Source organism: Rhinopithecus roxellana, chromosome 16, assembly GCF_007565055.1.
Source record: "Rhinopithecus roxellana isolate Shanxi Qingling chromosome 16, ASM756505v1, whole genome shotgun sequence".
Classification (NCBI taxonomy): Eukaryota; Metazoa; Chordata; class Mammalia; order Primates; family Cercopithecidae; genus Rhinopithecus; species Rhinopithecus roxellana.
Genome location: NC_044564.1, coordinates 111851279 through 111864924, shown reverse-complemented (window position 1 = coordinate 111864924; position 13646 = coordinate 111851279). Strand labels below are relative to the sequence as shown.

The 13646-nt window shown below is 38.3% G+C and overlaps 1 protein-coding gene across 1 annotated transcript in view; it reads left to right on the top strand.

Annotated features, from left to right (window-relative positions):
• Window positions 1–13646, top strand: part of SVEP1 (sushi, von Willebrand factor type A, EGF and pentraxin domain containing 1) — a 260322-nt gene that overhangs the window by 119952 nt on the left and 126724 nt on the right. The window contains exons 12-16 of the mRNA XM_010365569.2: window positions 2678–2872; window positions 4475–4596; window positions 7972–8083; window positions 11951–12115; window positions 12690–12923. Of these exons, the coding sequence (XP_010363871.2) occupies window positions 2678–2872; window positions 4475–4596; window positions 7972–8083; window positions 11951–12115; window positions 12690–12923 (828 nt within the window). The remainder of the gene's footprint in view (window positions 1–2677; window positions 2873–4474; window positions 4597–7971; window positions 8084–11950; window positions 12116–12689; window positions 12924–13646) is intronic.

The following is a 13646-nucleotide window of genomic DNA, read 5'->3' as shown; positions in this document are numbered from 1 at the left end:
GGAGAGTTCTATAGATGTCTATTAGGTCCGCTTGGTGCAGAGATGAGTTCAATTCCTGGATATCCTTGTTAACTTTCTGTCTCGTTGATCTGTCTAATGTTGACAGTGGAGTGTTGAAGTCTCCCATTATTATTGTATGGGAGTCTAAGTCTCTTTGTAAGTCTCTAAGGACTTGCTTTATGAATCTGGGTGCTCCTGTATTGTGTGCATATATATTTAGGATAGTTAGTTCTTCCTGTTGAATTGATCCCTTTACCATTATGTAATGGCCTTCTTTGTCTCTTTTGATCTTTGATGGTTTAAAGTCTGTTTTATCAGAGACTAGGATTGCAACCCCTGCTTTTTTTTGTTCTCCATTTGCTTGGTAGATCTTCCTCCATCCCTTTATTTTGAGCCTATGTATGTCTCTGCATGTAAGATGGGTCTCCTGAATACAGCAGACTGGTGGGTCTTGACTCTTTATCCAGTTTGCCAGTCTGTGTCTTTTAATTGGAGCATTTAGTCCATTTACATTTAAGGTTAATATTGTTATGTGTGAACTTGATCCTGTCATTATGATATTAACTGGTTATTTTGCTCGTTAGTTGATGCAGTTTCTTCCTAGCCTCGATGGTCCTTTACATTTTGGCATGTTTTTGCAATGGCTGGTACCGGTTGTTCCTTTCCATGTTTAGGGCTTCCTTCAGGGTCTCTTGTAAGGCAGGCCTGGTGGTGACAAAATCTCTAAGCATTTGCTTATCTGTAAAGGATTTTATTTCTCCTTCACTTATGAAAGTTAGTTTGGCTGGATATGAAATTCTGGGTTGAAAATTCTTTTCTTTAAGAACGTTGAATATTGGCCCCCACTCTCTTCTGGCTTGTAGAGTTTCTGCCGAGAGATCTGCTGCTAGTCTGATGGGCTTCCCTTTGTGGGTGACCCGACCTTTCTCTCTGGCTGCCCTTAAGATTTTTTCCTTCATTTCAACTTTGGTGAATCTGGCAATTATGTGTCTTGGAGTTGCTCTTCTGGAGGAGTATCTTTGTGGCGTTCTCTGTATTTCCTGAATTTGAATGTTGGCCTGCCCTACTAGGTTAGGGAAGTTCTCCTGGATGATATCCTGAAGAGTGTTTTCCAAGTTGGTTCCATTTTCCCCCTCACTTTCAGGCACCCCAATCAGACGTAGATTTGGTCTTTTTACATAATCCCATACTTCTTGCAGGCTTTGTTCATTTCTTTTTCTTCTTTTTTCTTTTGGTTTCTCTTCTCGCTTCATTTCATTCATTTGATCCTCAATCGCTGATACTCTTTCTTCCAGTTGATCGAGTCGGTTACTGAAGCTTGTGCATTTGTCACGTATTTCTCGTGTCATGGTTTTCATCTCTGTCATTTCGTTTATGATCTTCTCTGCATTAATTAGTCTAGCTGTCAATTCTTCCAGTCTTTTCTCAAGATTTTTAGTTTCTTTGCGCTGGGTACGTAATTCCTCCTTTAGCTCTGAGAAGTTTGATGGACTGAAGCCTTCTTCTCTCATCTGGTCAAAGTCATTCTCTGACCAGCTTTGATCCGTTGCTGGCGATGGGCTGCGCTCCTTTGCAGGGGGAGATGCGCTCTTATTTTTTGAATTTCCAGCTTTTCTGCCCTGCTTCTTCCCCATCTTTGTGGTTTTATCTGTCTCTGGTCTTTGATGATGGTGACGTACTGATGGGGTTTTGGTATAGGTGTCCTTCCTGTTTGATAGTTTTCCTTCTGACTGTCAGAAGGACTATCTGTTGGTCTGTTGGAGATTGCTTGAGGTCCACTCCAGACCCTGTTTGCCTGGGTATCAGCAGCAGAGGTTGCCGAAGATAGAATATTGCTGAACAGCGAGTGTACCTGTCTGATTCTTCCTTTGGAAGTTTCCTCTCAGGGCTGTACTCCACCCTCTGAGGTGTGGGGTGTCAGACTGCCCCTAGTGGGGGATGTCTCCCAGCTAGGCTACTCAGGGGTCAGGGACCCACCTGAGCAGGCAGTCTGTCCATTCTCAGATCTCAACCTCCGCGTTGGGAGATCCACAGCTCTCCCCAAAGCTGTCAGACAGAGTCGTTCGCGTCTGCACCGCCCCCGCTGCTTCCCCTGTTGGTCTTCAGCTGTGCGCTGTCCCCAGAGGTGGAGACTACAGAGACCTGCAGGCTTCCTTGAGCTGCTGTGAGCTCCACCCAGTTCGAGCTTCCCAGTGGCTTTGTTTACCTACTTAAGCCTCAGCAATGGTGGGTGCCCCTCCCCCAGCCTCACTGCTGCCTTGCGGATAGATCGCCGCAGACTGCTGTGTTAGCAGTGAGGGAGGCTCCGTGGGCGTGCGACCCTCCCGGCCAGGTGTGGGATATATTCTCCTGGTGTGCCTGTCTGCTTAAAGCGCAGTATTGGGGTGGGAGTTACCTGATTTTCCAGGTGTTGTGTGTCTCAGTTCCCCTGGCTAGGAAAACGGATTCTCTTCCCCCTTGGCTTCTAGGTGAGGCGATGCCTCACCCTGCTTCAGCTCTCGCTGGTCAGGCTGCAGCAGCTGAGCAGCACCGATTGTCCGGCACTCCCTAGTGAGATGACCCCAGTACCTCAGTTGATAATGCAGAAATCACCGGTCTTCTGTGTCGCTCGCGCTGGGAGTTGGAGACTGGAGCTGTTCCTATTCGGCCCTGAATAATACAATTTTTTTTTACACAGGTTCTCCCTGTGAAATTCCATTCACACCTATAAATGGGGATTTTATATGTGCTCAAGATAGTACTGGAGTCAACTGTACATTAACTTGCTTGGAGGGCTATGATTTTACAGAAGGGTCTACTGACAAGTATTATTGTGCTTATGAAGATGGTGTCTGGAAACCAACATATACCACTGAATGGCCAGACTGTGCCAGTAAGTTTTAATTTTATTCTAGACTTCTTTAATGTGTGTGAATGTGTATACATTTCTAAATGTTAAAGAGGAAAATTGCCTTACAGTAGGAATTAGGGAAAAATGGTGCTATGAATTTGAAATGTTTGTGAATAAGAGAATTACTCTTTCCTGGATTTAAAATATTAGCCACTAAAGTCTTGTTATAGATTGTATTGCTGTAGGACAAGAATCAGTTTAAGGTAGAACCATCCGAGCCTTCTCGTTATTTATTAGAAATATCTGGAGACTTGACAATGTGTAATTCTGAACCTGTAAACATGAATTTCAAGTCTCATAGTGGCCAGACATGGTGACTTATACCTGTAATCCCAGCACTTTGGAAGGCCGAGGTAGGTGGATCACTTGAGCCCAAGAGTTCAAGACCAGCCTACCATCTCTACAAAAAAAAAAACAAAATTTTTTTTTTTAAATTGGTTGGGCATGGTGGTGCTCTCTTGTGGTCCCAGCTATTCAGGAGGCTGAGGTGGGAAAATCGCTTGAGCCCTGGAGTTCAAGGAGGCTGCAGTGAACTTTGATTCACGTCACTGTACTTTAGCTATGAATGGAAGATAAAGAATAATATATCAAAAGCAAACTCTTCACTGGATAACTGAGTCCAGTGCTGCTTGGTACATGTTTTATTATGATCAGTTAATGCCTAAAACAGAATGAGACCCTGTTGCACGAAAAAATCGAGAAAAAATTCTTATATTCTGCAGAAGACCTGACTTTAAAATAAAATCTAACATGTGTGATGGAATAAAATATGTCAATCACAGTCTCTTCATATTTGATTTAGATTTTAAACCATTCTATAATATTAAATATACATTATTATAAAAATAACCTACTGCATTCATTTAGTGTAAATAAATATTCTCTGAAGTGAATCTTTGATTCACTACCATAGATGGAATTTAAATACCAGTGTCCTGGAAAAATATATGAAACCCACTTAACAGAGCTATTTTCCCCCCAGACTGCAGTAGTAAATAGAAACAATACCATTCACTTCTTTCACAGATTGAGACGGTGGGATGCTGGTAGGAGACTGTCCCTGAATTCTTCAGGGGCATTCTGCAAAGTCTACCATGCAAGCTTTTGATACAGAGAGAAATTTATCTTTATGACAATTACACTTTCAAGGAATATGATTACAGAAAAGTAATATTTAGAAATGTTTCAATGCCTAATTTTTGAAAATATAGTATGTATGCTATATAAGATATAATAACTTTGAGCCAGCCAGGATTTTTCAAAAATTCCCAGGAATATAATGAAAACAACTTTTATATATCTTCTTCCCTTAAATACTCACTTTTTTGTATGAGTGGAAGATAAAGAATAATATATCAAAAGCAAACTCTTCACTGGATAACTGAGTCCAGTGCTGCTTGGTGCATGGTTTATTATGATCAGTTAATGCCTAGAAACTCTCCTTAACTGCCATCTCCTGTTTTTATAACAATCCCACAAATTATGTTAGAATCAAAACATTAAGTTTCAATTATTTCATAGAAAGTCAAATCTTTGTTTTAAAAACACTAACTAACTGAAGCTGTTTTGTCCAACATTTTCTAGAAAAACGTTTTGCAAACCACGGGTTCAAGTCCTTTGAGATGTTCTACAAAGCAGCACGTTGTGATGACACAGATCTGATGAAGAAGTTTTCTGAAGCATTTGAGACTACCTTGGGAAAAATGGTACATCAATAATAGTCATTAATTGTTTGTCCTTTTATAAAGGACGTTATTAAGGGTTTCGTAGCCTTTCTGAGTCATTTACAACTGCAGTTTCTCATCCTATTTCCCTCTTCTTTGTGATCCAGACATGTACCTAATATTTAAAATTATTCATTGATTTTGAACTTCTAGAATGACTTAGAAGTAAATATGCATTAAAACGTTTTTGAATCTTTAAAAACATCCTTAGGAAGTCAGAGAAGCTTAAGGTCTGGATGGTTTGAGAATGTCTTTATTATTTAAAGTCTGACAAAAATGCCTAACATAGTAGGTGGTATTTTGTTTATGATAAGAAGATAATTGGACACTTAAAATATAATTGTACATTTAAAAGATTTAAAAGATGCATTTTTGTTTAGAAAGGACTCTTACAACAATTTTAAAAAAAACAGACCAGGTGTGGTGCCTCACGCCTGTAATCCCAGCACTTTGGGAGGCCCAGGCGAGTGGATCACGAAGTCAGGAGTTCAAGACCAGCCTGGCCAATATGGTGAAACCCCGTCTCTACTAAAAATACAAAGAAAACTAGCCAGGTGTGGTGATGTGTGCCTGTAATCCCAGCAACTCAGGAGGCTGAGGCAGGAGAATCACTTGAACCTGGGAGGTGGAGGTTGCAGTGAGCCAGATCACGCCATGTACTCCAGCCTGGGCAACAGAGCAAGACTCCCTCTCAAAACAAAAAACAAAAAAAAAAAAAAAAAAAAAAAAAGAAGAAGAAGAAAGAAAGAAAAGCAAAAAGAAAAGAAAGCAGAGCAATATATGTAACTGTATTGAACATCTTCAAGGCAGGAACCATGCTAGATACATATTTGTATGCCTTGTAGACTGGGTAGCATTTTATTTATTTGCTAACATTTTATTGTGCTGTTTACTGTATGTCAAGCATACAGTACACCTAACATATTAACGAATGTCCATTCAAAAAAATTGTTAAAAACGTTATATTTAAATCTATTCAATAAAACCAAATTCCAAAAAGAGAAATAATGTTGTCACTGTTGCTAGCAAACCAAGAAAATATTACACCCATTAGGCCTCTGTTACTATAGACCTGTACTTGAAAGGCAACAATACACTCACGCTAATTATACTCCACCCCAAAGTGGTAAAGAAATCTTTAAAATATTAAATATTTTTGTGTGTGTTAGACTCAGTGTCTACCAGACCCTAAATTGTAGCAGGTTAAAGATGCTATAAGAGATTAGAATGTACTATTAAATGCTTATTTGTTCATTTAATAAATATTTAGTAAGTATATCCTATTCTAGACACTAGGGATTTAGATCTGAATAAACAGGTAAAACTCCCTGTGCTCATAGAATTTACATGTTAATAAATAGACCAACAATAAACAAATTACAAGGAAAATATGTAGCATATCAGATGGCGTATGCTATGGAATAAAATAAAACAGAAGATGGGAAAGCCTCACTAGGTTCCTGTTTGAGAAGAGGCCTGAAGGAGTGAGGCAGTGAGCCATGAGCATATCTAGGGGAAGAGCGTTCCAGGCAGAGGGAGCAGCAAGTGCAAAGGCCCTGAGGCAGGAGTGTGTTTCAGAGTTTGAACCACCGTAAAGACGTCAGAGTGGCAAAGGAAGAGAGGATGGAGGGCTGAGTGATACATGGTCAAAGAGATCACATGTGGAAGAGGAGATGGGAGTAAGAAGAGAAATCAGACTGTGGAGAGCCTTGAAAGTCACTGTAAATCTTTGCCTTATACTCTAATTGAGATGGAAAGCCATTTGAGGGAACAACTTACTGATGACTTTGGGCTCTAGGAGAAGCAGAAGGTAAGAGAAGAGAGTAAAAAGACCACATAGGAAAGGAAAGCAAGAGATGATGGTGGCTTGGGTGGCACTGAAGGTGGTGAGAAGTTAATGGATTTTTTTATAGCTTCTGAAAGTAGATTTCAGTAGGACTTGCTGATACGTTGGAGGTAGATTGTGGGATAAAAAGAAGAGTCAAGGAGGCAGAGTGTTACAAGGGCATAGGTCTAGGTACTGGGTACTCATGAGGATGGAAGTGTGTGAACGAAGTCTCTTTTCTGAGTTCAATTTTGATCAGCATAAAAAGATGATCATTTGAGAGTAAGAATGGGGAGGAGTTGTTGGAGGCTTAAGAAGAGAGAAGGTGGTGTAAAATAATTTTCTAAGAAAGCATGAATAAGTATGCTAAAGAATTGTGGTAAGATTGGCAGCCAGCAAGGTTACATTTTTTCTCAAACCTTAGTTGACCATGTAGTACAGGTGTGGGAAAGCAGAATGATTAATTTAACCAAGGGTAAGTGTTGTCCAGGCAAATAAATTGAGGAAGAGGCTTGCAAGGGAGGAGACGTTCCATGGTGATGGACGATGGAATTTTAGATGGGTAACAAAGACATGAGGGGCTAAAGAAGAGGCGCTAGGGTCAATGGATTATACATTCTGATGAAGTCAAGGAACTGTTGGATTCCTGAGAAGAGGAGAAGGTGCAGTTTCTGACAATGACAAGGTCTGAGGGTATGACTGCGGGAGTAAGTGACAGAGTAAGGCTATAATACAAGAAAGAAGAGGGAAAGGAACTGAGAATCCAAGGGGATGGAAGGATTTGCTAGGTGTCCATAGAAATCACCAAGAACTATAACAGGGACAGTTACCAAATGTTCTTGGAATGAGGGAGTGACGCAGAGGGTAAGTGCTGCAGGTGACTGTCACCAGAAGGGTCAATGAGTGGTAGAGTTGAGGGCATGAGCTTCAGAGCTGTGAGCCTTTAAGGAGATGTGAGGGAGTGTGATCTGGAAACAGCAATAAATAGTGAGAAGGACCTTCCTCCACTTCCAGTCCTGCCACCAATTCCAGGATTCTGGAATTTCTAGTATTTCTAGAATATTTTCTGGGAAAAGTTCCGGAAAATTGGAAAGGTTTTAGGGCAAAGGTGAAGAGAACATAAAGAGAGGAGGTAGAAAATAACAGATTTGCTGATTACTGACTGAGCTTCAGAGGGCATAGAGGAAGGCTTGGGGGATTGGGGAAGAGGAGTGGAAGATGGGGTCAAAGAAAGGGTTCCAAGGAGCCATATAGGATGAAGGTTTAGAGCCAGGAGATATCCCCGGAGCCCTGGGTTTCTCATGGTGAGTGACATAAACAGAGATAAAAGGTGTGAAACTAATCCTGGTGACCAACAGACAGTTAGAGACCGCAGGGGAGGAGGGTCAGAATCCCTTTGAGGAATGTGCAGAGCTCTGGGGCCCTCCCTTCCTTCCTGCTGATGGAGATGTGAAGGCCAGGGGAGCAAAGTTTTTATCCAAGGCATGCAGAAAAGTGATTTACACTTTATCCTCTTCATTTTTTACTTGCAGGTCCCATCATTTTGTAGTGATGCAGAGGACATTGATTGCAGACTGGAGGAGAACATGACCAAAAAATATTGCCTAGAATATAATTATGACTATGAAAATGGCTTTGCAATTGGTAATTAAATTCTGTGGCATCGGTAGTTGGCAAGACTATTCTGCAAAATAAGAATAATTCCAGAAAAGTGAGGCAAACTAGAAACGTTAACTTTTATTAATGTATTCATCAAGTATTTTAAGTTGGCTAAATAATTTGGTAATGTGCTGAGTGATCACTAAGGATATATCAAATTTTAGTAACAAATAAATTATTTAAAATTATTTGCCAGGATTCTTAAAAATGACAAAAACTAAGAAAACCAAGTCACGTATGCTGGTAAAATTCAAATGTTGGTGTGTCCTAAAAGAGAATAGTAATAAAGTCCTAACAGCAACTTTGATATGGCACTCAATGTAAGTTACAGTGAAGTCATTAACATAAAATAGTTACACATGTAAAATATTCAGATTCCTCACCAAAAATATGTTAAGATTTCATTTATTCAAGTCTAATATATCTTTAAGTGGGATTGTGATGCTTTCTCTATGTTTACTGTGAGAAACATATGTTACTATGTTTACTCTGAACATTTTTATTAAGATTATTTTTTGCCAGGCATGGTGGCACACACCTGTAGTCCCTGCTACTTATGGGGATGAGGTGGGAGGATCCCTTGAGCCCAGGAGTTCGAGGCTGCAGTGAGCTGTGATTATGCCACTGCACTCCAGCCTGGGCAACAAAGTGAGACTAGGTATCAAAAAAAAAAAAAGATAATAATAATAGTGTTATGAAAGTAGTGTAGTGGTTAAACACGTGGACTCTACAACCAACTACTTAAGTCAAAATCCTGGCCTTACTACCTACTAGCTGTGTGATCTTGAGCAAGCTATCAACACACTCTGTGCCTCAGTTTCCTCACCTATATAAGAGTACTCACCTCATGTGACCATTTTAAGCATTAAATGAACAAGTACAAGTCATGTGCTTAGAAGGTTATGAGATGGTAAGTATTAATTTGCATTATAGCAGCCATCTTTTCCATTTCAAATACTAATCATGTTTGTAATATTTTTGGTGATTTAGCATTAAGAGTGATGTTGACTGTTGCTTTCGATTTTTAAATATTTTTAAATATCATTTGTGCATATGTGTTTATTAGACAATTTTTTAAATGCTTAAAAACAAAAAATGAAATGAAGATAATCCACAACCCCAGAAATAAGCCTGTTAATACATGTATATATTTATAACTATATATATGTAGATCTATGTATATATACACCGTACTATATATACTGTATATATACCATACTATGATATATACATATTACTACATATATATAACTGTTTATTGTATATACACTGACACTATTTTGAACACAAATTCTTAATTAACATTGTATTGAGGACATTTTTATTCACTAAATACCCTACTTCAATACAGTTTGAATAGCCACATATTATCCCATTGATCAGTTTACCATAATTTATAGAAATAGTTCCCATTGGTAGATTTGGGGTTATTTTCAGTTGTTTACTATTATGTACAACACTTTAGTGAACATTTTGGAAATTAAGGTTTTAGGTAGGAAAAAGTAAGGTGGCATTGTCAGTAACATATCTAGAATAATCAACCCTCTTGTGTTAAACATGATCCAGGTTTCCCCTCCCAGATTGTTGGGGTAGGTTGTGGGGGCACAAGATTACACCTAGAGAGAATCAGTTGTCATCACAAGTCTATGAGATGAGCAATATTTGTCATCTAATAAGGGTCCAAATGGCAGTTCTTGAGAAAAAAGCATGGGCAGGTGGCACACATGATCCTGTGATACTAAGAAACAAGCATTCCTCCCTAAATGTATTCCCAGTAGTCATAGGATCAGTGTAACATTTATAACCATGCCTTGGCAGGTCATAATGTATGAAAAATAAACAACCAATAAATATAATAAAATCGATTTGACTTCATAATAATCATGTAATCAAAATTAAAACTAGGCCAGGCAAGGTGGTTCACGCCTGTAATCCCAGCACGTTGGGAGGCTGAGGTGGGCAAATCACCTGAGGTCAGGAGTTAGAGACCAACTTGGTCAACCTGGTGAAACCCATCTCTACTAAATACACAAAATTAGCTGAGCATGGTGGCATGTGCTTGTAATCCCAGCTACTCGAGAGGCTGAGGCAGGAGAATCACTTGAACCTGGGAGGTGGAAGTTGCAGTGAGCCGAGATCATGCCATTGTACTCTAGCCTGGGCAAAAAGAGCAAAACTCCATCTTAAAATAAATAAAATAACTAAAGTGAAATGCAATTTTTGACCTGTCAGATTAACAAACAAGAATTATGGGGAAAAAATCATATTCATACGTTGTGTAGAAAGGAGAAATTAAGAGGGCATTTGACAATATGTATCTAAAGGATTTTAAATGCCCATGCACTTAGACCCAGAAATTTCATTTCTAAGAATATTTCTCAAGGTGAAAATCATGCCATTGTGCAAATATGTACCACATTTCATAAATTTTGAGATGCATATTTTTCCTTTAGACCTGAAATTGGGATGTATCTTCTAACCGGTGGTATCTTAGATTTGATTAAATACTGTATGTGTAAGGATGTCCTAAAAATTTGAAATAACCTAAAAGTCTAAAAATAGAAAATGTAGGTTTGTGTTGTACCATACAAGAGAGTTTTATGCCACCATTTCACATAGAAATGCCGTAAAATTTGAAAAAGATTACTAAATAATACATACATGGTATAATCTTGTTTTGTTAAAAGTGTGTTGTTTTTATTCCAGGTTTGTGTGTATATGTATGTATGTATGTATGCATAAATGTATATCCGTGTGTATATTTATACATTCATAGTGGGAAAAAAGCTTGCCTAAAATGTTCGTGGTGATTATTTCTATGTGGTTTCTAGAATTATAGTCTTTTTAATACTTTTCTCCTTGCTCATTTTTTTCTATAACAGCTACCTAATGCTTGTGGAGAAAAGGCTTAAGTAAAAAGATAATATTAATCCCAGTTAATTTTAATAGCCAAAAGCATAAATAAAGTCAAAAAGTTCAGAAAACAATTTACTTAAGTGGAGAGGCCTATATAAATATAAATTATTGTCTAAAGTACATAACAATATTATGGCCAGAATAATATTAATATAGTTTTATAATAAGTCAAATACTGAGTTTGACAGCTTATATATTTTGTCTCATTTAATCCACAGACAAATCTATCAGGTAAGAATCATCTCAATTTATAAATGAAGAAACTGAGGCTCAGAAAGATGAAAGTAACTTGACTAAGATTATACAGCAGCATACATCGAGAAGCCACAATCTGAACCCATGCAGTTAATCACAGTGATATCAAGGGTATCTAGAGAATTCCACGTACCCTTGTTGCCTCCAGTGTGGTTGTATCATAGAGTCATTTAACTTATGTGCTGCCTTTGTAAACTACCCTTACCTTTAAAATATGATGAAAGCATCTTGAGTAATCTTCACAAGAGGAGATCTATTTATGTATGTTAATAGTTTATAAGGTCAATTTTAAAAACAGAAAAAGAGGATTGGCGAAAGCCTTGCAAAGAAGTAGAAATTGATTAGAACTTTGCACCCAGCTCTTATTTACCTCTAAAATTTACCTCTAAAGCTAAAATAATTCACTATTAACTCAAAGATAGAATGGTATAAATGCCCTGGGAGCTCCATAGAGATTTTTCTTTCTTCTTTTAGTGTATTTCATTGGTAATCCATATTAAATATGAAGTGACCAAAAATTATAATGTATATAACATTGTAAACAAAACCCTGTATGGAGTATATTATGAGCATTTGAGGAAAATAGTCAAGTGTAATTTCACTTGTGGCTTAACATTAGAACCTAAATGCTGATGAAAAAGCAACTGTGTGATCATTTGTGTCTCTGCCCCAACTCTCCAGGACCAGGTGGCTGGGGTGCAGCTAATAGGCTGGATTACTCTTACGATGACTTCTTGGACACTATGCAAGAAACACCAACAAGCATGGGCAATGCCAGGTCTTCACGGATTAAAAGAAGTGCCCCATTATCTGACTATAAAATTAAGTTAATTTTTAACATCACAGGTAAGGATAAACTGTCTATTTGAAAAAGTAATATTATGGAAAATTCTTGGCTGGAAACTTGCTTCTCAAATCTTCCATTTATTATCATTATTAGGAATTGACTCTGGAATTGAGAATTAGGGAAAGCACAATTAACTAAGTCTTGTCATCTTTTGCTGTCAATATCATAGATGTCTTTTGTAGGTCTCACGGCGACAAGCACCGTACTTCATTCTCATCTTGGCATGATTAAGGCGTGCTTTTAAAATGCAAGAATTTACAAGAATTTATTATGTTATAATAAAGAACTCCCAAAAAAGGTGATATAGATTTAGCATCTGAGAGAAGGATTGAAACAAATTGTATAGTTCTTAGTCTTATCCATATAGTTACTTAGTTGTTCAGTGAGTAGTGGTTAAATTTATTTTGAATTAATTTTTCCTGAAAGATTTTTATTTTTTTTCTATAGACCAGTTATTAGTACTAGAAGATTTTAAATATGCCATTTCTATTTGGTAAAAACATTAACTACAAATGACTTTCAGAAACACCATGTGTTTGTGTTATGTTTTATTTTGTTTTGTTTTTATCTCAGCTAGTGTGCCATTACCCGATGAAAGAAATGATACCCTTGAATGGGAAAATCAGCAACGACTCCTTCAGACATTGGAAACTATCACAAATAAACTGAAGAGGACTCTCAGTAAAGACCCCATGTATTCCTTTCAGCTTGCATCAGAAATACTTATAGCTGACAGCAATTCATTAGAAACAAAAAAGGCTTCCCCCTTCTGCAGACCAGGCTCAGTGCTGAGAGGGCGTATGTGTGGTAAGACTGTTCCCTGTGATCAAAAATATTTGGTGCATACTGGGTCAAATAAGATGGGTGTAGCCATTTTACAACTATAAAGGGATATTGAAATGAAACATATTTTGCTCTTGTTGTGCGGTTGTTATTATTACTATTTTGTCTCAAGAGTCTAAGGAACTACTGTTGGTAAGGAAAAGAAATCTAGTTCAGGGAGGGACTCAAATCTGATTTTTATTTAAAGATTTTTAGACCGGACAGCTTTCAGTAATAGCTCCAATAATAATAACGAATACTTTGTGACCACTTCTGTATTCCAGCTGAGCACATGTCATGTTTAATCCTGGTTAGCACCTCTGTGAGGAACCATTATTATTAAGCACATTTTACAGATGAGAAAACTGAAGCCAGAGAGGCTAAGAATTTGCCCATAAGACTTACCCATGAAGACAGTAAGTGGAGGCCAGGCTCAGTAGCTCATGCCTGTAATCCCAGCACTTTGGCCAAGGCGGGAGGATCACTTGAGCCCAGGAGTTCGAGACCAGCCTGGGCAACATGGCAAAACTCTATCTCTACAAAGAAATACCCTAAAAATTAGCCAAGCATGATGGCGCATGCCTGTAGTCCCAGCTATTCAGGAGGCTGAGGTGGGAGGATTACTTGAGCCCCGGAAGTCAAGGCAGCAGTGAGCTATGATTGCACCACTGCACACCAGCCTGGGCAACAGAGTGTGATACTGTCTCA